Source organism: Carassius carassius, chromosome 9, assembly GCF_963082965.1.
Source record: "Carassius carassius chromosome 9, fCarCar2.1, whole genome shotgun sequence".
NCBI classification, from domain to species: domain Eukaryota; kingdom Metazoa; phylum Chordata; class Actinopteri; order Cypriniformes; family Cyprinidae; genus Carassius; species Carassius carassius.
In genome coordinates, this window is record NC_081763.1 from 21,637,096 (window position 1) to 21,660,449 (window position 23,354).

The 23,354-nt window shown below is 38.2% G+C and overlaps 2 protein-coding genes across 7 annotated transcripts; both read left to right on the plus strand.

The window, feature by feature from the left end:
• Nucleotides 1–559: 559 nt before the first annotated feature.
• On the plus strand, nucleotides 560–13,109 carry LOC132149292 (pyridoxal-dependent decarboxylase domain-containing protein 1-like). Of its 5 annotated transcripts, none has more exons than XM_059558414.1 (24): nucleotides 560–798; nucleotides 1,492–1,565; nucleotides 1,708–1,776; nucleotides 1,968–2,042; nucleotides 2,841–2,990; nucleotides 3,570–3,759; nucleotides 3,886–3,954; nucleotides 4,589–4,667; nucleotides 4,778–4,862; nucleotides 4,997–5,045; nucleotides 5,136–5,237; nucleotides 5,364–5,489; nucleotides 5,575–5,625; nucleotides 6,859–6,939; nucleotides 7,830–7,887; nucleotides 8,164–8,234; nucleotides 8,361–8,466; nucleotides 8,961–9,132; nucleotides 9,872–9,990; nucleotides 10,075–10,196; nucleotides 10,297–10,389; nucleotides 10,730–10,826; nucleotides 11,855–11,953; nucleotides 12,094–13,109. In XM_059558414.1, the coding sequence occupies exons 1-24, from the start codon at nucleotides 778–780 to the stop codon at nucleotides 12,321–12,323; spliced, it is 2,388 nt and encodes a 795-aa protein (XP_059414397.1). In that variant the 5' UTR covers nucleotides 560–777; the 3' UTR covers nucleotides 12,324–13,109. The 5 variants fall into 5 exon arrangements, with proteins under 5 accessions (XP_059414397.1, XP_059414399.1, XP_059414398.1 ...); XM_059558416.1 differs by lacking the exon at nucleotides 6,859–6,939 and adding an exon at nucleotides 6,694–6,738 and having other exon boundaries at nucleotides 561–798; XM_059558415.1 differs by having other exon boundaries at nucleotides 561–798; nucleotides 2,844–2,990.
• A 757-nt stretch (nucleotides 13,110–13,866) lies between these two features.
• On the plus strand, nucleotides 13,867–21,834 carry LOC132149293 (eukaryotic peptide chain release factor GTP-binding subunit ERF3A-like). 2 transcript variants are annotated; one of them, XM_059558419.1, is made up of 14 exons: nucleotides 13,867–14,350; nucleotides 15,606–15,647; nucleotides 16,236–16,493; nucleotides 17,136–17,169; nucleotides 17,265–17,342; nucleotides 17,492–17,672; nucleotides 19,069–19,281; nucleotides 19,312–19,481; nucleotides 19,880–19,973; nucleotides 20,167–20,247; nucleotides 20,338–20,511; nucleotides 20,662–20,751; nucleotides 20,916–21,084; nucleotides 21,205–21,834. In XM_059558419.1, exons 1-14 carry the CDS (start codon nucleotides 14,155–14,157, stop codon nucleotides 21,255–21,257), a joined length of 1,833 nt encoding a protein of 610 aa, XP_059414402.1. In that variant the 5' UTR covers nucleotides 13,867–14,154; the 3' UTR covers nucleotides 21,258–21,834. The 2 variants fall into 2 exon arrangements, with proteins under 2 accessions (XP_059414402.1, XP_059414403.1); XM_059558420.1 differs by having other exon boundaries at nucleotides 13,874–14,350; nucleotides 19,069–19,223; nucleotides 19,341–19,481.
• Nucleotides 21,835–23,354: the final 1,520 nt, after the last annotated feature.

Sequence of the window (23,354 nt, forward strand, 5' to 3'; positions counted from 1 at the left end):
CTGGCTGTTCTCAGGCCCACCTCATCTCTAGATCTGAATGCAGGGTTCTGTGTCTTTTCTGAAAAAAAGTAAATCATAAAATATTTGAATAACAGCAATTTTACCAATAAAAATGGATAAAAACATGTTTACGACTTACTTGTATGACAATTTTATCAGCACACAAATCAGATTAGTTTTGGTGAATGGAATTTGAATTTAAAAAATGCAAAAAACTGGTGTGCAGGTGAAGTAGATTAATTTTAATGCAAATCTTATTTTGGTTCTCATTTACCATGTTTTTTGAGCACAGTCGTGGCAACAACAAACTGAACATGGCTCACGTTACTTTTATTAAAGCATCTGATCGCCACCATAGACTGTATAAAAACAGATCGCCACTCGAGATGCCAGAGACCACGTGATGATGTTAAAGGTTTTTCGAACCAAATTGTTTTCGAACGAACTGTTCGAAAGAGTCGATTCGGATCGGACTCAACATCACACTACACTGCATCAGCCATTATGTCTTTGCATGGGGCCAAACCTCAGGGTGGTAAACCGAGGAGCTCACGGAGACTGTAAAGGGGGCGTATGTTAAGGCTACGTCAGCGTTGCCAGCGTGGAGCGACATGACACCAGGAAGTAACACTATTCAATTGACTATACAAATAACGAAGAGAGAGGGTACCCGAGGAGGATTTTTTGTGCCTTTTGGATTTGCTTCCGTAAAATTACACAGCACACGACGACACACAGGGGCACGGAGAGTCCCTGCGACTGAGTTTTCAACATAGCATGGATAAGCTGCCCGTGAAGGTAATGTAGAGCAGCAGACGGACTCGCTCAATGACTGAAGTGCAGGAAGCTTTTTCACTGTCATTGCTTTAGAGAGGATGATGCGGAGCTATGCCGGATTCAATATAAGCCACAGTCGAGTATTTGTTTGCGTAAGGCTTGATAAAGTTTGATTTAAAAATCATTTGTGTTGCAAAATTAAGTTTTGTGTTGTAGCAGGATGCGCATGAGGACATGACATGAAATATTTCCTCGTCTGGACAAGGTGGACGTACCAAATGAGTGCTAGTGTGTTGAAAAGAGCCTTGTCATCCGACAGGTTTTCGTCGTTAACACATCCCACATCCTGAATATCAGGAATTATAAGTGAAGAAAAGATAATGGAAGATTTAAAACAGCGCTATTTTAAACAAGCTGGCACAGTTTACAAGTTGAACAGCGTTTGTCAAGTCTGTCAGTAGTATGTGTTATTTATTTTGTGCTTCGGTGTATTATAATGTTATGAACGCACTATTATCTCAAAAGGACAGAGGCCTAAATGTTTCTTACTCTCTCAGTCAGCGAAAGTGCCCTAAACTTTGCCTGAGGAGTCATTTTATTTAATGTGACAAGAAAATTTAATCGACAGCCATTGTCATCAAGTTTGTGAGTTCTCTATGTTTCACTGCATTGCCCTTCAAGGATAACCATATACATGTTACTGTGTAATTGTAGATGATGGATCCTACACTTGCTGAGATGGGAAACCATCTCTCTGATGCCATGAAGGTTTTGGAAAGTGGAAAATTGTGAGATTTCACCTTTCATGTTCCAGTATTTTCAGAAACTGCATTTAAAATGCCTATACTAAGCCATCTTCATGTTAGGTTGACAGTATGTCCATAGTTCAGTTACTATTATACTAATATAACGTTGTGTGCATGTATTCAGGGAATCTGAACAAGGCAAAGAAAGAAGAAAATTGAGTTGGAAAGACATTCCAGGACCCTTGCAAGGAGAGTGAGTGAGCCTTTAATATTGTAAATCACACTTTACATTTACACTGTTTCTTGTCTTGCTCTGTAATTCTGCCTTGCGTATTTCTGAGGCATTTTATGGGGTTTACAGTCAGCGCATATTAGCTATAAAACACTTTGGAGCCTCTCTTATCCTTTTCCTTTTTCCATTTTCCATTATTATTTTTCTGACAGTGGACAGGATGTTGTCAGCATACTCCAGCTTGTCCAGAACCTGATGCATGGAGATGATGACAAACTGGGTCAACGGTAGGTCACAGCATTATAGAGCTGCTTACTTTGTGGTCCTAAAGCCAAGAAATGAATCCCTTGAAAATTTTGAACAGGTTTATTTTAATAAAAGATAATAATACTTCTATTCACAAGGTCAAGGATTCATTAAATTGATAAAAAAAAAGTGATGTTATAGACATTTGTAATGTTACAAGTAAATGCTGTTTTTTTTTTTTGTTTTTTTCCCTTTTTTTTCTATTCATTAAAAAAATCCTGGAAATAAATATCATGCTTCTAGAAATATATTAAGCATCGCAACTGTTGGTAATAATAATAAATATTTATTGAGCAGCAAATCAGCATATTAGAATGATTTCTGAAGGATCATGTGACACTGAAGACTGAAGTAAAGATGCTGAAAATTCAGCTTTGCTATCATGAGAAATGCAGAATAATTTAAAAATACATAACAATAGTTTCTTGAATTGTAGTAATATTTCACAATATAACTGGTTTTACTATATTTTTGATCAAAGAAATGCAGGCTTGGAATGCATAAGAGAAAAATGTCTTACAGACCCCAAACTTTTGAATGGTGGTGCAAGTAAAATAGAACAGTAAAATAAAGTCTGTTATACATAGAGCAACACAGAAAAGTCTCCTCAAGAAAGGTTAGTTGTAAGCCTTATTTTACTGATAAACCAAACCTATGGTCAATTAGTCTTTGGGGTTGGTTCACAAATTACTGTTAAGACAGAACAGCTGCATTATATTGCACCGAGAGCATGTGTAAACCCTTCTGCGTGTGTCTTAAAACTATGAACCTCTGTCTAGCAGGATGCAGAACATCGGAGAGCAGGGACACATGGCTCTACTGGGACACAGTCTGGCCGCATATATTTCTGTCCTGGAACGAGAAAGATTGAGAAAGCTGACCACCCGAATCCTTTCGGATACCACTCTCTGGCTCTGCAGGCTTTTCAGGTTCGCTCAGGTTCTCTCTTTGATTTCATGTGGTTTCGGGGGAATTCTCTTCTCCCTGTTATACAAATTCCTCAAAGTGATATAAAGCTATTTATAGAAATGTGTGTTAGAGGAGTAAGAATAACCTCCCCCTTTGGCTCACCTCAACAAATTTAATTGGTGGTGTCTTCACTTAAAAACATGGAGCTTTTTGTTTTTTTATTTGTTGTGTGCAATTTTCATTTAAGACAGCTAGGTCATGCTTTAAAATAGGTGCTTTTCCAGTTTTATAAGGTGATCATTTTTTTTAAGCACATTATTGTATGGTTTTATATGTCCTACAGATATTTTAAGGATGCACTAATATTATAATTTTAGCTTTCATGTAATGATGGATAAACAATAAATGGCTAATATTTAAGTTCTATAATATTTTGTCAAAATAAAAAAATAAAAAAAATACAATCAGTCATTTTAAATGTTACTGATTTTAGACATCACAACGTTAAAATGTACAGAATGAAAATAGATATCCATTTTGAGATTTGAGATTACACAACGTTTAATTAATATATTTCTTTAATGAATTCTTTTTCATAGATATGAAAATGGCTCCGCATACTATCATGAAGATGACCGTGAGGGGCTGGTGAAGTTGTGTCGGCTAGTTATTAATACTCTTTATGAGGACTATGCTACAGAGGGCTTTACAATGTTCAGCTCTAAACATCCTGTGATTTACCAAAGTGCTGCATGCAGACCCGGCCTGGGACAACATCTCTGCAGCCAGGTATAATGTCACCTCCACATCACACCTCAATGCTGCAGGATCTGAAATGTTTCACATTATGTGTGTTTACATGTAGTGGATACTGCTTGCTTTGATTAGACAACTTTTTTTGTGTTTGCTTTTCAGCTGGGACTGCCTCTGTCATGTCTTTGTATTGTGCCCTGTAACACCATGTTTGGCTCCTTGCACCAAATGGTAGGAAGCTGGCTTTTGGTAGATAAGTTTAGAACTTATGTATGTTTTTAAAAAAGGCTCACCAAGGCTGCATTTATTTGATACTGTAAATATTATTGCAATTTAAATTAACTATTTTAATATATTTCAAAATGTAATATATTCCTGTGATCACAAAGCTGAATTTTTAGCAGCCATTAGTTTAAACTTCAGTGTCACATGATCCTTCGGAAATCATTCTAATCTGCTGACTTGCTTGTTTTTAATGTAAATAGACAACTAATTTATTTAGAAATTGGTTTAACTGATTTATAAAAGTAAAAAATCATTAGAATAAAATCTAAAATAAATAAATATTCTAATTTGCTGCTGCTCAAGAAACATTTTTATTGTTATCAGTGTTGAAACCGGTTGTGCTGCGTAATATTTCTGTGGAAACCATGATACTTATATTTTCAGGATTCTTTGATGATATAAATTAAAAGAAAAACTGAATTTATTTGAAATAGAAATATATAAGGCATATTAACATAACACATTAAAAAGAAACTACCGGCATTTTTTCAGAAAAGTGCAAGCAACAAGGCAGTGTTGATACAATTAAGAGAAAACCTGTTGAAATGGTGTGTTTTTCCACTTAATTATCTTCTCGCAGGATGTTGCATTGCTTGACAAGCTCATCAGAGATGATCGTGAATCAGGGAAGGTTCCACTGCTGTTGATAGCTAATGCTGGTCAGTTTGCTATTAGATCTTATTTATTCAAGCAGTAGCGTTTTTGCTTGTTTGCCAGTTTGATGGTTGTCAGTTTTGCATGCAGTCATTAAATCCATTTAATCTCTCAGGAACGCCAGGTGCAGGTCACACAGACAAACTCAGTCGTCTGAAAGAGCTCTGTGTTCAGTGCAACATGTGGCTCCATGTGGAGGGGTTGGTATTAGCTGGTCCTAATTTTGGAGTACCTCTTTAACTTGATTTTCTTTTATATATTGAAATAAACAGATTTGATGTGTATAATTAATATTCATCGTAGTTTAAATTGACGTTCTGTGCCTTTCTTTAAGGGTGAATTTGGCAACACTTGCTCTTGGTCAGGTCTCTTCTGCTGTGACGGTATGTTGTGTTTTTTAAGGCACACATATGCCGGCGTTTGTTTCCTGTTGTAAAGTACATGCTATTTTTTTTCTTCCTCTCTCTATCAAGGCAGCCACCAAGTGTGATAGTATGACTTTAACTCCGGGCCCATGGTTGGGCCTGCCAGCTGTGCCTGCTGTCACTCTTTACAGACATGAGGATCCGGCCCTGGTAAGTTGGACTGTTATTTTAAGGACCAATCATCATTTTGCAGCACATAATATGGAAATGCAATCCAAAGATATGACAGTAATCAAATACCTAATGTTGATTATCCTCTCTGCCGGTTGGGGGCAGTCTCTTGCAGCAGGTCTGACCTCCAGCCAGCCAGTGGAGAAGCTTCGGGCTTTGCCTCTCTGGCTGTCCCTTCAGTACCTTGGGCATGATGGGATTTTACAGAGGATTAAGCATGCCTCTCAGCTAGTGAGTACCCTACCAACTTCGATGCGCTGTACTTTAAACACAAGAATGAATCTGACCTTGTGGGAACTGATCTGTCTCCCTGTAGAGTCAACAGCTGTTGGAGCATTTGAAGACACTGGCTTCAATAAAAACCTCGGTAGGTGAACTACCGGTGAACTACTGTCTTCTTCCATTTAGCTGTTAGACTTTTAGAGTTGCATCACGATCCCCACAAATAAGTATGTGAATCAGAACTATTTTGAAGCTTCTGCATATCAATATTTCCTCTGTCCTGAGTTGGTATTTCTCCCTTCATTTTATAAATGGATAGTCCACCCAAAAATGTCTTTACTCAACCCCATTTTGTTCCAAACCCGAATGACTTTCTTTCTTTCATGGAACACACAAAAAATGTTTTGAGAAATTTTCACACTTTTCATACGGGCATATAATGAAAATGGGAACTGGAAAAAGAAACTCCTTACAAGTAACATAAAAGTGGCCCATGTGATTTGTGACCCATATAGCAAGCCATACAATAGTTTTGCGCGAGGAACAGATTTAAATATAAGACATTATTCATGTATCAGCTTTCCTCAAATGGCACCACAAAAAAGGTTTGGTGAATAGTGGTAACTAAAACAAAAACTATTCTATATAACTGAAATAAAATATTAGAAAAACTTGAACTTAAAAGCTTGAAAATTAGAAATGTTGCCACAGTAACAAATAAAAAATCTTTAAATTGAATTACTTTACTAAAACTGAAATAAATGTAAATGAAGGTAACTAGAAATATTAATTAAAAAAAAGAATAATAAAAGCAAGCATGTGTCACAATTACTAAAACAAAAAGAAAACAAATAAGATCTATATATAGAGTATACATTTACTATATATAGTAATGACTTGAGGGTAGATAGATGATGACATACTTTTTATTTTTTGGTGAACTATCCCTTTAATATTTGGATGCCATCAGACATTTCTGCCTTTTACAACCAGACAGTATCACCATGTTAAAATATGTCAGCTGAAAATATTAATACATAATACATTTGGTAGCTTAATGACACATATAAAAAAACAACTCTGCACTTTATTTGGCAGCTTCTTGAAATTTAGTCCTTTTCCATATGTCAGTGGCCCACGTTTTCCTGTCAGTCAGAGAATCTAGGCTAAAACCTTAAAAGCAAACACCTCTGTTCTGTGTCGCCACCATTAGGATATCCTTGACAGTGAGGTGTCTCTCATCGAGGCTTTGTGCATGGTAAAGAGCAGAGTGTTCATCATATGTATGTTGGCGGTGTGCTTTGTGAGCGTCAGCACTGTGTGCAGCTCTTATACTGTATACGTAGTGTGGTAGTGAGCGTGGGTGCCTTGGTTTCAGGATGTGGTGTCTCATTCCCGGGTCCCTCCCATCTCCGGGGGCTCGCTGCGGGACGTGCTGGGCTCTCTTATACTCTCTATTGTAGGTGGGACCAACCCTCTGCCTGCTTGATCCCAACCCCACTCCTTCTCACTTTCACTCGCGCTGTTTCTCCACTGTTCCCTCCCTCACCATGTCCACCCATAAGTGCTGGTGCTCACTTTAAAGGCTTTTATCCGTGTAAAGGCCAGCCAGTGCTACAGGCATGTGCTAAAACATTTAGGAAATGTCACTTCACAGAGCTTGATGACTCGTTGGGCATCAATGCTGGACCTTGCTTTGGAGCAATGTTGCAGCATCATGGGAATTAAGTAGAAATTATTAAAATGGCCCGTTTATAAAACCGTGACGTTCCTGTGTATAATACTAAAACTCGTTCTATTAAGTTTGTTTCTTCAAAATTAAGTTAATTATATGATAGCTACGACTACTTAGCTATAACAGGAACCACAGTACAACATTTATTTAATGTTTTTAAGAGTTTCAAAGAGGTAGAGACACTTGATGGATATTTTTAAGCTTTCACTACTTTACTTTTTTTCTTGGGTTTTTTTTTTTCATGAAAATGCCCATTAATCAGGAAGGAAGCATTGTTTGATAGTAATAAAAATGGGTAATTTCTCCTGTAATTTAATGACATAAGCTTTTCTTAGTTTTAACACAGGATCCAGCGTCACATAGACATTCCAGCAACACTAATGCTTGACTTTAGGTCATGTGCCACATTGACCTCCAGATTGACCTGCCAAACCCGTAGCTAGTAAACAAAAAGCCTCTTCATGACATTGCATCAAAACATTTAAATACCAAACCAATTTCACAACAACATGGTAGTGCTCACAGCATGACATTAAAGCCTCCTGTATGCTCAGACGTGTAACAGGTTTTTTGAGACCCTGTCCCCACCCTCTGTGTCTCTCTGATGTTTGTAGGTGGAGGATGAACTGAATTCTCCTGTGGTGGTGTTCAGGTTTTCACAAGACAGCACTCGTAAGTTTTCTTTCCTTGGATGTGTGTGTGTGTATATATAAACCATTGAAAAGTTTTGGGAAAGTTGTTTATTTTTTTATTCAGCAAGGTTACATTACATTGAAAATTAAAGTGTCCGTAAAGATGTTTGTTACAAAAGATTTCTAATAAATGCTATTTTCTTTTTTACTTTCGATCCATCAAAGAATATTGCAAACAAATGGGTTTTTACCAAAAAAATAATGCATGTATGTACTAAGAGACATTCACTAAAATACACAAAACTTTCATTTTCAGCCTCAAGTGGTAGCTCAGTGGAAGGATTTTTTGCAAGGGAAAGGGATGTCCTTGATGTCTTTAACAGATGGGTAAATGCTTCTCTTTCTTACAATGTATTATGAGAAATAAGTAGGCTGAATTTTGAGCATTTATATTAGTGCCGAGATGCTTTTCTTACGAAAGAGTGACCCGACTGCTTTGATCTGATTTGACAGTTGGGTGAACAGTTGGCGCAGCAGGTTCCCTTAAGTGGTGTCGATGTGGTTGAGCTGGAAGATGAGGGCACATGTGTTCGTTTCAGCCCCCTCATGACCGCTGCAGGTAAGACATTTGGAAGATAAATAAAAATCTGAAAAACTAACACAATGTTCAGGCCCAAGCCATACTAATTTAAGAACTGGAAGACATACAGGTGAGAGCTAGTTATGAAATTATAATCCAAGAAATCCTGGGTTAGGTGCAAGCTCTAAAGCCTATTTTAAATATTTGCAAGGAAGAAATAACAGGAAATTGGCTAGATATATTTCTGTCATATAATTTATTCTGATGTATAATATTTATACAAATAATATGTACCATAAGATAATATCTATTTATTATCATTTTACAAAATAGTTTTTATTAGTATTAGTTTTATTATTTTAGAAAAATATTTCAGCAAAATTAGAGGCTTGAGGGAACTATTCTCTGTCCTTAGTGTGCAAAGATAGCAAAGATAGTGTGCAGTGATTTTATGACTTGTCAGTTGTTTTGCGGTGATGAGACACAGTTCATGTTAAGATGTTCATGCTAACATTGGTGTTATGTGTGTGTAGCTCTGGGCACTCAGGAGAATGATGTGGCTTCACTGGTGGAAAAGCTGGGAGAGATGATTCCAGTGCTGAGCTGCACCCTACGCTACAGACAGGACTTCAAAGATGAGGTTCTACAACAAGCTTCACTCTCGTACATTGAGGACCTGAGCTGGCCTGGTCTCGGAGGTGTGAGGTGAGACTCTGTAGTCAAACTTCCATCAGTTTACAGCACATTTTACATAACATTCATGCATTTGACATGCACTTTTACCGAGAGTACATTTGAGGTATAAATTTAGTCAGTTTTGTGCTCTTTGGAAATCGAAAATGTGACCTATTTTGCCAGCTATGCTAAAATGATACAGTGACCCTCTGACTCTCAGCCTCAGACATCACGCCTACTGATGTTGGCTGAATGCCTGATGCATATGGCACACAAAATTGGAAATCCTTCGGGAGTTTCCAAGTCGTCATCGGATTGGTTAAATTATACAAGATTTCCGGGAGATGTGCGTGTCGCATTCTTTAACGTTCCATCTGGAAACAATTTGATGTGATGCCAAACCCCTTAATGTTATAAGAAATCCGTCATGTTTAATGACGACAAGCGCTTATCAGGATCAACTAAATGCTGGATTCTCAAAAGTATGTGAAATATTTAATGTTCGCGGCATAGAATCTTTAAAATACATCCAAGAGTTTTACACACACACATACACTGTTATTGTGGGGACATTTCCACACCCCTTAACATGACACGGCACAAACCAAAACATGATTGGTTGTTTTACCTGTCAGTCATATGTCTTCTTGGGCGGCCCTTCCCTTTCAAAGAGGCCAAGGTTCTATTTCTCATTCAAAGAAGGTAACTTTGTTGCATTGTTGTAAGTTTTCACAGTGCTAAACAGGTTATTTTTGTTCATTTTTATCAGGTATGAGCCCAGAACCACAGACCTGGATGAAAACAAGAGAGAACATAGTGTGGAGAAGATCAACAGTGACTTGCTTAAGAAGCTGATGGAGCTGGACACTGACCTATACTTCTCTGGTGGTAAATATCTGATGATCTTATGATTGTAGAATTGCTTTAATTCACATGAACTCAGTGACCTCAAACCCTCTGTCTTGTGTGCAGGTCCTGAGTTTTGTGAGGAGAAAAATTGCATATTTATTGGAATGGCAACAGAAGACCTGGATGTGACAGAGTTGGTGGAAACTATAGTATCGATTGGAAGAGAGATTGAGGAAAGTGGAAAGGTTTGTATTGATTGTTGTTTTGGACAGGTGTTTAATAATTAAAGTAGACGATGAAAATCAGATACAGAATAAGATATATTACATCTATGTTTGTGGCTAGTTGTTTGAGAACATGACGGAGGTAGTGAGAAGAGGCATCCAGGAAGCTGAGCTGCAGCTTCAGAAGGCAAATGAAGAGAAACTTATGGAAGAGGTAAGTGTAAAGGGACAAAATCTCATTTAAACCTGTAAAATAAAACTTTATGACATAAAATGGATGAAATATTAATTTTATAAGTTTTAGTTTTTTCTTTCAATTGATTTCTAGGTTAAAAAAGTAAATGTGTGACATTGATCATGTGACTTATGTGGGATCATGTTTTTTTCCATTGAAGATACAGTTTAAATAATAGACAACATGGTCATCAGGATTTACATAAGCAAAATACTAAAATACCAAATACTAAGACATTCAGTAATTCACTTTCCAATTCAACAATGCTTAGTTAAATAATTGTAATAAATATTAAAAAGAAATTGTAATTTATTTTCAGGGAGTACTTCGACAGATCCCCCTGGTGGGCCCTGTGCTTAACTGGTTCTCCCCGGTTCAGGCCTCTGTCAAAGGAAGAACTTTCAACCTAGCTGAAGGTATAGATGTTTTAAAGGGGTCATGAACTGCCTCTTTGTTTATTTTGTACTGTTCTCTGAGGCACATTTATTATGTAAAAAAATTTTTTTTTCATCAAAAAAACACCATCATTTAAAAGTAATAGGCTATTTTCTGTCCTGTTTTGACCCCCTCTTCAGAACGCTCTGTTTGAATAGGTGCAGCGGATTGTAGACTCGGAAGTAATCGCCCACTGCTACGATTGGCTAACAGTTGTGTATGTTTGACAGCCTACAGCCTTCACAGATAGACGCTGCAGTGATTTAGGCTAAAAACGCATAAACACTTAGTATATATCAAGCGATCTTTAATAACAGACCAAGCTCAATAGTGACCATGTAATAAAAACAGTAATTCACACTTGTGTGGTGCGACATTGCTGTCAAATCCAATATAGTTGCCACAGCATCGTCCTTTAGTTTCAATCTTTCTGAAAATTCTGTGTTGAATTGTGCCTAGTTTGTAAATGAATCCACGGTAAATGAAGTGAACAAAGGACCAAGTTCTTACTGATGAGGTCTGGATCTTCATTAAAAATAAAGGTCATCCACTCTTTCCTAATGTTGGGATCATAAGGAAGGCGATGCAAATCATTTGGTTTTTGCGTTGAACTTCATTTGCCTCTCTTGTTATTTACACTACATGCGTGAATCAGTGGGCGGGGCTAAACAGGGAGCAATGTAGAAGCAGGCGTTTGTCTTCTGTGGAGGCGGTGCTTAGCCACACTATTACATCATAAAGTGACTCATTCCACAACCTGTTGTTTCTGGCAGATTGGCTTCAATAAGAGCTGTTTTTAGACTAAAGGGAAAGTTTTGAGTTCTGAAACTTACAGGATGTTTTAACAGTAAAGTAACCTCTTATATGTCAAAAGATCAACGTTATCTTGATTTCTCAGTTCATAACCCCTTTAAAAAAGTTTGTAAAGCACAAAAATTTCATAGTGTAAAACGAATTTTGGATTAATTGTAGTTTTCAGGTTTTTATAGCATCTGTTTTTCCTTCATAGGTTGTCTGGACAGCACAGAGCCTGTGTATTCTGTAAAAGCCCAGATGAATAAAGAAGCTTCCCTCGATTCCCCCAAGTCCATCACCAAACGGTTTCCAGGTAACGGTAACATGTTGATCTAAGATCAGTGTGGCCCTAATTGCATCTAATTTCTTTGTGTCCATTAAATAATTAAATCACAATTGGTCTTTATTGATGTTTACAGAACTCTCGGGTTAATCATAACATGTGATTCACAGGTCAAAAACTCTTCCGGCGGCACGGAGCAGGCTCAGACTCTGTCAGCGATACCAGTTCTTTCAGCCAGCTCGAAGAATCGTTCAGGGAAACAGCACATGTGCAGTCCAATAATGCAGATGAGGCAGAGGTCCCTGAGGAGCGTCATGTACACTTAGTGGAGGGAATGGCTTTGTCAGACCAGCGTGTACCAGAGGGCCAAGAGACAGAGAGTGTAGACACCCTTAGATAAGACCACTCCTAAATGGATGTCCAGAGGTTGGCTTTGTGTTATGGAGGAATTTTGCGTCCATGACCTTGATGCCTTGAGCAAACCACTCTTGAAATTAAGAAAAGAAGCAGCTTTAAATGCAAATAACAAAACACTGGAATTTCATGGAAATAATGTCTGAAAATGCATCCATTTTTCTTAATTATTTTATAATCAGTTGCACATTTTTTGGTTAATCATATAATATTGGGTCTTTATGTGCACTGCAAGTATATCCTTTCATTATGGGTGACATAGTCGTTACCTTTTGGTTTTGGATGTTTGTCTTTGTCATCTATAGGCCTGTCTGACAGGTTTTTCTGATCCATTTCCACACATTATTTACACAACACAAGGGCTATTGTGGCTCTACCGCCATGTATATTAATTTCAAAATATCTTGTTTGCCAAAAGCTGGTCTTTCTTTGTGTATTCTCCCTAAGTTTCACTCAGCTGTCTCTAATCAAAAAATAGCCTTATTGCACTTTCATGTACAGAAAGGTCACACTTTAATCAGAACAGCAAAATATTTATTTATCCTATAAATAATTTTATTAGAGGACGTTAGGCTATTTAGAATTAAGTAACATTTGCTATGTGTCTAAAATAAGTTTCAAACCAAACCGATATCCATCCAGAACTTTTGGCTTTTCCAATAGTTAAATGATTATTATACTGTTCTCACTGTGAAGTTTCAAAGAAGTGTCTTTGAGTAAATGTTACATTTTTGGATGTGTATGAAGGCTAAATATAATGTACTGAAATTAAGATCCTTGTTTGTTGTTTACACCAATGTTAATTGTTTTAGCACACACACACACACACACACACAAAGCTTTGCTTCTGGGGCAATTATGTGGTTTCATTTAGCATATAGATATTGTGTAAATTATTCATGAGAAGTAAACTCACTACAACTAGAACACATCCATCCATATTTTCTATATTTCTTTTCATAACTGTGCTTCCTTACTGAATTGTAGATCTGTCAACTTTTTCAAAATGATTCTGTCTTAACTGGTGCAATAAATAATTGGGATTTTCCTTTGGGGAGGCAAGTGCTGACTTGAAATATTGTGTTAAAAGTAAGAATAGAGTGGTTTTTATAATTACAATTTTATTTTACAACGAACAGTTATGTAAATGACAATAAAGAAAATGGTACTAAAACACACAAAAAAAATAGCTTGGAGGTTTTTTTTATTTTTTTTATTTTAACTCTGTCCTGAACTTCTAATCGTAACTTATATATAACTGAAGAAGTTAAAACCGGATGCTTTGTCACACCTTTAAAATCTTCTAAAATGACTAAAGTTAAGCTTCAAATACATTTTAAAAGCATATTAAAACACTTCAAATACATTTTCATATATTTAATAGTTTTATAGCTGCAGTGAACGGTAATAAGCTCTTTGGTAGTTTTTAATGAGGTCAGCAAACGATCGGGTTCATCCATAATGCAGAAATGTAGTTTATTATCGACACCGCTCAGGCGCCTCTCGCGTTCTTTCAGAAGCAAAACACTACGTTTCCCAGAATCCCATCCGCTATTGCTCCGCGAGGTCAGGGGAATCGTCAGCACACACGAGGACTCATTCCGACTTCCGAGAGCTTAGTTAAACCTCCCTTTTCTCTCTTCCCTCCGCTGCGAGACACCGGCTGTTTGATTTCAACCAAACAGGGGGGAAGGCCATAGTCCACTGACAGAAAGTTCAACGGCGCACGGGGTGAACTGACCAGCGGCTAAGGCCGGGCACGAAAGTGATCAAGTTCGTGGCTTTAAAGCGTGCGTGTGTGGAACAGCTGTGTGGCGATGGAGGCGATAGACACTGCCCCTGATTCCTGGGATCAGGAGGACGATGGCGAGGCCCAGGTCGACGAGCAACTTTCCAATGCTTTTACTACCAGCCTAAACGTGGAGGCCAAGCCGTTTGTCCCCAACGTGCACGCCGCAGAATTCGTCCCGACCTTCCGACAGAAGGACTCCGATGAAACGGTGGAGTCAGCGGGTGAGTTCCCGGTTATTTAATGACTGTTAGCCGCGTTAGCTGTTAGCCTCACACACGCTTGTTCGCATGAGCTTAGCATGGATGCTACATCAGAGTTACCGTCAACGGCTCGGAGCGGAAACGGGGCCAACGTTTAATTTACAAGTTAACAAGCTGAAAAACTTGCTTGACGTGAATTGGAAGTGTTCGTTTACGCGGTAAGAATGCAGTAACAGTTGTTCGTGCTTTATCAGCGAATCAGTTTGGTGGAGACTGTGTGTATAGTAGGTGCTTATAAAACAATTTTAGACTTCTAACAACATAAACCTGGCTGGTGTTGCAGAATTAAAAGTGTATTCGGTTAGTGTTTTTTTTTTAACTGGACAGTTTGCTGAAACTTTCGACGTGTTTTGCCGTTTTATTAACGCACGTGAACTTAGTCAAAATGTGCTTCCGTTTGTTATTTCAGTATCTTCGATAAAAAAAAATAAGAATAAAAAAACATCTGTCCTGTTGATTGACTGTTTTGTTTGAGTGGTCTCTTTTGAGTGATTTTGTAAGGGTGGGATTTGACCCCCATGTTGTCTTGGTGCAAACAAAATGTACCATTATGTATGTGCTGTTACAGTATAACAATGAAAGTCAGTTGTTGCCTTCATCCGCTTAAATCATGACACTACAAAACTGGACATATTCATTACCATCTAGTCTTAGATCAAAGGCAGATCCAGAAAATACCAGCAGAATTTGGCAGCAAAATTGTTTCACTTCAGCTAAGTTTCTAAACTCTTACCTGAAGCCTTTGTGTCAGCTGTTGTGTTTGAATACAGTGTGTTTAAGGCTCACACTGGAGGTCTTCTGGGAAAGATCAATGTAGCGTGTAATGGAGGTAAACGCAGCGATGTGATCTGATATACTTATTAAACTTTTCCAAGCTTATGTGCAATATAAGAAAACTCTAAAGAGTGGTAGATATTAACACAATTTATGAAAAAAGTAAAAAAAAAAAAAAGAAATTAAGTGGAAATTTCAATCAGTGATCTTGTTACAAAACTGTCATTTGGACAAAAACGTGTTTGTTTTAACAGTTTTTGTCTTGCTACATGTGGAAGATATACCATTCACATTTCACATACTATTATTACATACTCCAGTTTGATGTTTGCAAATTTGTTGAATGTTGTTATGCAGTTTCCCTTTTAAGATGATTATTCTTAGCAACCAGACTGTCCTGTGTAATTACAGCTGTAAAAATAAGCATTTTATATTCCTGCAGGTCCTGATACAGATGCCAATGTGGAAGTATCAGAGCCTGAGGGTAAGTAAATGCCGAGACACACAACCACATTGTGCTTCACATCCCTGTAATAATGATAATAAACATGCAGATTAGTCTAGTAACTTATGCTTGTTCACATTTCCAACAAAAGTCCTGTTCACACCAAGACAGATGTTTGGTGTGGATCATTCAGTGTGATAAACATGTTAATTTGAACTGACACATTAATATTTCCGTTCTAGCAGAACATTTGTGTGCCATCAATGCAATTTTTTCCATTCTGCTGTGAAGAAAACTATTGTTCAACCAATGCGAACCATGCTCTTGGTCACAAGCCCAGCGCTGAAACATAAAACCATGACTTGGTGGTGCTCACGAGCAGAGTATTTTCCTAAGTGATGGTGAATAGTCAATCTGTAGTCTTGTATTTAGGTGTAGTTTGATCAACACAATAGTGAAGTGAAAAATCTGAATGGATGTTTGAAGACGTATAAATATGGTTTAACATTGTTTTAAGTGAGGAGCTGGTATCAGAAATGGAAAATTGCATAGGGCATTGTGAACTGGGGTGTTTCTTAGTCTGATTGGATAGATGGTGTAAAAAGATAATGTTGGTTTTGACACCAGCTCCGCCCATGGAGAACGGTGATGCGGAGATGGGAGCAGATGACACCTGGGAGCAGAAAGGGGGTGAGCCCAGCAAGGCTGAGGCAGAGCCAGGAGGCAGCCCTGGAGGAGATGGGGGTCAGGCTGAAGAAGACTCCCCTCAAGAGGAAGGAATGGAGGAGGAGGAGGAGGAAGTAGTGCCAACACCTAAAGTAGTCCCCGCACAGCCAAATACCCCCAAGAAGGAACATGTTAACGTGGTCTTCATTGGCCATGTCGGTTAGTGTTTGCATACTGCATTTACATGATATATTTGATGCCAGCATCCAGTTTTAACTCTTTAAGGCCTGTTTACTTTTGGGTTGATTCTCATGAAAAGAGTTTTAATGTCCTAAAAGTCCATAAAAGGCCACATTTAGATTTAGATAGACTTTAAAAAATATATAATTTTTTTGTTGTTTTCTGTATATAGTTTGACTTTTTCTATTATTCAGTTGTTTTTTTTCCGATTCATTAATAAATAGCTGTGGTAATTGGTATAATGGTAAATTATTAATGAACAAACATGGTTAATCGCACAGTAACTTGTCAAGATCTTTGTGCTGGTGCTTTTTTGGTTTTATTGTTTTAACTTTTCATCTGTTAGCTTCCACTTCATTTTCTTAAGATAAGCAGTTTCAGTAACACTCACAAGTTTCATTCATCTCATTTGCTGGAATAGTTTTTTCACTTGGCTCTAATTTACTTGGATTTGTTATATAACCACTTTATTATTAATCAGTTACCTTCAAGGCATCTCAGTGCATACATATCCCAAGAGCATCATGGGGAACACTTTTAAAATGTCTTTAGGAACAGAATTTTGCCATCTTTATCTGTCCTGGCCTCACCCTGTCTCTTTCTTATCTCGTTTTGCTCCAGATGCTGGCAAGTCAACTATTGGAGGACAAATCATGTGAGTTGTTGATTTTGCCACAGTGTGTTTGGCAGATATTGTTGGTTTTTCCGGCCCATGTTTCTGATAGCTTATATTCTGGCCCTCCTCCACAGGTATTTAACAGGAATGGTGGATAAACGAACTCTGGAGAAGTATGAGAAAGAAGCCAAGGAGAAGAACCGTGAAACTTGGTAATTAGCTTGGTTAAAAAGTTAATTTACCAGAACATCTAGTGGGAAGTCAAACAGATGTCCTCTAAACACAGTTGAAACACCTCAGTATTTGTATTTATTTTTTGATTAAGGTAGAGTAATTTTTCATAGTTTATGTTTTTTCTCAGGTACCTCTCTTGGGCCCTTGACACAAACCAGGAGGAAAGAGACAAAGGAAAAACTGTGGAAGTCGGACGTGCGTACTTTGAGACCGAGAAAAAGCACTTTACCATTCTGGATGCACCAGGCCACAAAAGCTTCGTGCCCAACATGATTGGTGGAGCTTCACAAGCTGACTTGGCAGTGCTGGTGAGTTGTAGCGTTGATTAGGCACTGAAAGACAGCTGTGAGAAATATCCACTCATGCTACCTGCTGTTCAGGAAGTCTCCATGGAAAAATCCTCTCCCTTGCTGAGCTGTGTGCAAGTTGAATGTGTTAATGACACAGTAGAGGGCGCTGTCTGAATGGCGATGTCAGTCTCAAAAGGCTTTGACTTTAAAGGGTACATAACATACACCGTTTCACCTAATCTCATGTTAATCTTGAGTACCTATAGAGTAGTACTGCATCCTTTATATATCCAAAAAGTCTTTAGTTTTATCATATTTATAAAAGAAAAATACAGCTTTCCAATTCTTTCCGGAAAAAGCTGAGCTCCTGGAGGCGTGCTATGGGAGGAGCTATAATACTGATGTTTCGTGTTGTTTCCATTAACATATATTCAATTATGTGCTGATTTCCAACAAAAGACAGAAATCTGATGCAATTGTACTTACATGAATGGGGTCTTTTATCACCGGGAAATCCAGCGTCGACTTGGGCCTTGTTTATAAAACATTCGTCACTCAAATGACCAGAACACACAAACGCACTCGATACACTCCGTTGCTGCCCCGGAAAAACAAACTGCATCCACTGTTCATGTAACGCTTTGTTCTTGGGGAAACTGAATACGTTAAACTTTCCCTCACATCCAAAAACACACTTATTTGGAGGCATTCTCAAACAAATCCTATGCAGCGCTGTCGACGATTTTGAAGCGCGTGTGTGTGAGTGGTCTCGCTCTCCTCTGGTCAATGTGTGTGCACGGGCGCACTTTTCCTGGAGAAATGCTCATATAAGGAGTTCCGCTCTCGTCTACGTCATTAGATCCACGAACAAAAAAAAACAGCCGAAACTTGGAAAAACAAACTGCATCCACTGTTCATGTAACGCTTTGTTCTTGGGGAAACTGAATACGTTAAACTTTCCCTCACATCCAAAAACACACTTATTTGGAGGCATTCTCAAACAAATCCTATGCAGCGCTGTCGACGATTTTGAAGCGCGTGTGTGTGAGTGGTCTCGCTCTCCTCTGGTCAATGTGTGTGCACGGGCGCACTTTTCCTGGAGAAATGCTCATATAAGGAGTTCCGCTCTCGTCTACGTCATTAGATCCACGAACAAAAAAAAACAGCCGAAACTTGTACCAACCCGGAAGTAAGATTTTCGGCACAGAAATTCTCAGTCATTCTTCTAAATTATTTTTTAAAATTCTGGCCATGTTTAGCATGAGAATCCATCTCTTTAACACTGTGAACAACTCTGAATACACGAAACACCATTGTACCCCCCCCCCCCCCCCCCCCCCAACTCAAACACCAGAAACTGCTGTCTGTTCATTAACTCCATTCTCTGAATTCACTGTCATATTTTTGTCTGAAGGTAATCTCTGCAAGGAAAGGAGAGTTTGAGACGGGCTTTGAGAAAGGTGGCCAGACGCGGGAACATGCCATGTTGGCCAAAACTGCTGGAGTCAAGCATTTGATTGTACTTGTAAACAAAATGGATGATCCAACAGTGAACTGGAGTTTGGAGAGGTCAGACATTTATATACAAAGGCTGTTGGTCTTGTATTTTATCTCTTTTATTATTTTAGTTTTTATTTATTTTTTTTATTTTTTTGAGGGGAAATTTTTTACACTGTTTGCACATAGGTACGAAGAATGTAAGGAGAAACTTGTTCCATTTTTGAAGAAAGTTGGGTTCAACCCCAGGAAAGATGTTCATTTCATGCCGTGTTCGGGACTTACTGGGGCCAATCTGAAGGAGCCAGCAGAGTACTGCCCTTGGTATACGTAAGTGTGCTGACTTGCTGTCATTTAAATTGTATTTGAATGCTTTTTGACAATTATTGTGTAATATTTTACATATAGTATAAAAATACATTAAGTGGTTCTCAACCTTTTTGACTCCCAAGGCTCTTTTTTGTCCAAGATTGTATTGGAAGGCCATTCCTTCTAAGTTGAAATACCTGTGGTGCTTCTGTAATGAGCTCAAAATATGAAGTCAGTTTATTATTGTAATTTTTAACATTTAATTAATATTTAATTTTAGTTCTATAATCATGGGGTTAATGGGATTAGAAGTTAGCTCATACGTCCTGGTTCTCCCGGGCCCCCGGTTAAGAACCACTGCTTTGAATAACATAAAAGTACATGATTAATGTGTCTCTATTTTCATGTATTATGAACAGAGGGTTACCATTCATTCCACATCTGGACAGTTTGCCAAATTTCAACAGATCAAATGATGGACCAGTCAGGTTACCCATAGTAGACAAATATAAGGTATGTAAAGTGTAAAATAAATCATCTTCTATGAAAAAGAATGAATAAATGTTTATTTAATTATTGTTGGGGGAATTTTTTTCACTTTGAGTTATTTTGAGCTGTATGAATGCATTGAAATTCATCATATGTCATGCATGGCTTTATTTAGATGTTTTATTTAAAAATACTGATTTTTGGTGTGTTCTTGCAGGACATGGGCACTGTGGTATTGGGGAAATTGGAGTCTGGATCAATCAGCAAAGCTCAGCAACTTATGATGATGCCCAACAGGGTAAGATTATTGTAAAATATCCCTTTTAAAACATCAGGTTTTATTGCAAGAATTGGCTGACGTATCTGTACCTGTCTCAACTGTGTGCAGCACACTGTGGAGGTGCTGAGTTTGCTTTCTGACGATGTTGAAACCGATGATGCCGCCCCGGGAGAGAACTTGAAGTTGCGACTCAAAGGCATTGAAGAAGAGGAGATCTTGCCAGGCTTCATCCTCTGTAATGCTGAGAACCTTTGCCACACTGGGCGCACCTTTGATGCCCAGGTCAGTTGAAACTCCGTAAAGTCCTCTGTAATTAAAAGAATGATCCAACTTAAATACAAGTTCAGCTCTATCAACAGTATATATGATTACTCAATTTCCTTGTTTTTGTTTTGCTACATGGGAATTGTGCTTTTGTCTCTGCCATTTCAGATAGTCATCATTGAACACAAGTCAATCATCTGCCCAGGTTACAATGCAGTTCTTCATATCCACACCTGCATTGAAGAAGTGCAAATTACGGTAATGGCTGCACATTTTCAGTTTTTACATTTAGTATTTGGACAGAAGTTCTCTTGTGTAAAACTGTGACCATAAGCTCTGCAGACTTTAGCTCGGGTGAGTGCCTTCATTTACAGCTGGTTCTGTATCAAAGTGGTTTAAATGTGCCTTTGGTCCCTTTACAGGCCTTAATCTGTCTGGTAGACAAAAAGACGGGGGACAAGAGCAAAACACGACCGCGCTTCGTCAAACAAGACCAGGTGTGCATTGCTCGTCTGAGAACAGCTGGGACCATCTGCCTTGAGACCTTCAAAGATTTCCCTCAAATGGGACGTTTCACCTTACGAGATGAAGGTAAGTGGACATTATCGCCAAATGCGAGTTTGTAACTTATTTTCAACTTGGATTTGTTGTTTTATATCTGTTCTGTGAATTTCTTTTGAGTTCTGAATATGTACTTTCTTTCTCTTGTAGGGAAAACCATTGCCATTGGAAAAGTGTTGAAACTTGTTGCTGAGAAGGACTGAAAAGAATGATTGGTGGTTCTGAAACGACTGACCGAGGCGGAGGCAGATGCTGCTTCAGCTGCAGCACACTTCATAGCCCTCCTGTCCTTTCTCCTCTCCGCCTCCCGAAGACCAGCTTGAAAAACTTATCTTAAAGAAATCAGTTTTTAAGCAAATGAAATCAAGTCCACATGTGTCAGCTTTCTCATATTGAGAGCTCAGCGATGCCATTGTTCTAGGTTCTCCCCCATGACCTGTTCTTCATCAGTCTCACACGTTGAACGGCAAGAGATCTAGCTCTCTTCCAAACCTTTTATTTTTTATAATTTTTCTTTTTGCTTCCATCAGAGAAATATAATGGCAGCAGTTACAGTAAATGTATGTGGACCAAGATTTGCTTGTTAACATAAAATGATTTGAGCAAAAAAGTTTGAATGAATAACCAATTGAAACCAAAATGTTATATATCTTGGTTGTACATGTCTCCCATTGCTTATTCCCATTTTGGTTTCGGTTCACATAACGTTCTTGCAAAGTGCATGAGCGTGTTCACGTTATTAAAGCATCTTCTATGACAATAAAATATAAAATTGGGAAAAATTTAATTGTTGAATTTTTCTTTTCCCTTTATAAAATGTTTTGAGCTGTTTTTATTTTAAAAAAGTAAAAAGAAAATGTGTTGGAAATATATTTGACTTGCATGTCTGCCCTGTTAATTATAAGGGTATTTTGGTAACCCCTTAAAAAAAACTTTCTTGATCTGTGTTATATTTCCACGTCAAACAACTTGGACTCTATTTCTATATATTTTTGTTCCATGTTTAGTCAAAGGCAGAAATTAGGGCTGTGCAAAAAATCGAATGCGATTTCAAGCTCATCTCATCAGTGAAGATGCTCCTGTGATTAGTAGTATATCTCCAGCACGTGCGTTCGGATAAGGGTTGCCAGGTTTTCACAACAAATCCTGCCCAGTTGCTTCTCAAAACTAGTCCAAAACTAGCCCAATCGCGTTTCCAGGAGGTTCCCCGATAAAAATTGCTTCCCGGGGTTAAAATATACGTTTTTTAGCAGGGATGCCTTGGTAAAATTCGCATTTTAGGGGCTAAAATGCGAACTTGCAATACAGACTTGGCAACACTGGTTGGCATTTACTATACCGAGCCGTAATTCACTGGCAATCTACACAAAATCGATGTTAAAATCGCAGGCGATTCTTTGTCGATTTTGAAAACGATTTTGTGTTAGTTGTCGGTAGACTGCGGCTCTGTGAAGTAACTGCCGCTCCACCTGAACCAGTGTTGCCAAGTCTGCGATTGTTTTTTCATGTCCGCGGTGTGAAGCAACCCCAATACAAATAACGTGATATTTAGCACCTAAAATGTGAATTTTACCAAGGCAACCCTTCCAAAAAATGTATATTTTAACCCCGGGAAGCAATTTTTATCGGGGAACCTCCTGGAAGCGCGATTGGACTAGTTTTGGACTAGTTTTGAGAAACAACTGGGCAGGATTTGTTGTGAAAACCTGGCAACCCTGATCTGAACGCACCTGTTGGTGATATACTACTAATCACAGGAGCATCTTCACTGATGAGATGCGCATGAAAATCGCATTCGATTTTTTGCACAGCCCTAGCAGAAATCCTAAGTACTTTTCTGAGTACTGTGCATTACTAATTTCTATATTACTCAATACCTTGTATATGCAAACTGCAATGGTTATTTCCAGTTTATATATCCTGTATGTCCTGCAAAACATGGGCTGGTTGTGAACTGTTTAGCCCTTTGCTTAAACTGCAATGTGATTTTTGTATTTGTGTGTGCAATTACTCTGAAACACAAATAGGGCAGTGAGGTCCAGCTCCAGATGTTCATACTGACACACCCACAGGGAGTGGCTTTCACTCCACTGTTTTTTGTGGATAAGTACAGTAACTGGCAGGCAGAAGTGGAACAAGAGCTTCTGTATAACCAGTGATTAGACCTGAGCTTTGAGTAAGTGTGCTTCATTTTTTGATTAATACAGTTAAGTGATGAATTATTTTTCTCTGTCTATTTTCAATGCTCTAAGGCTGAGTTCATATTGGTGGTCGTACATTTCTGTAGATCAAGATGCATT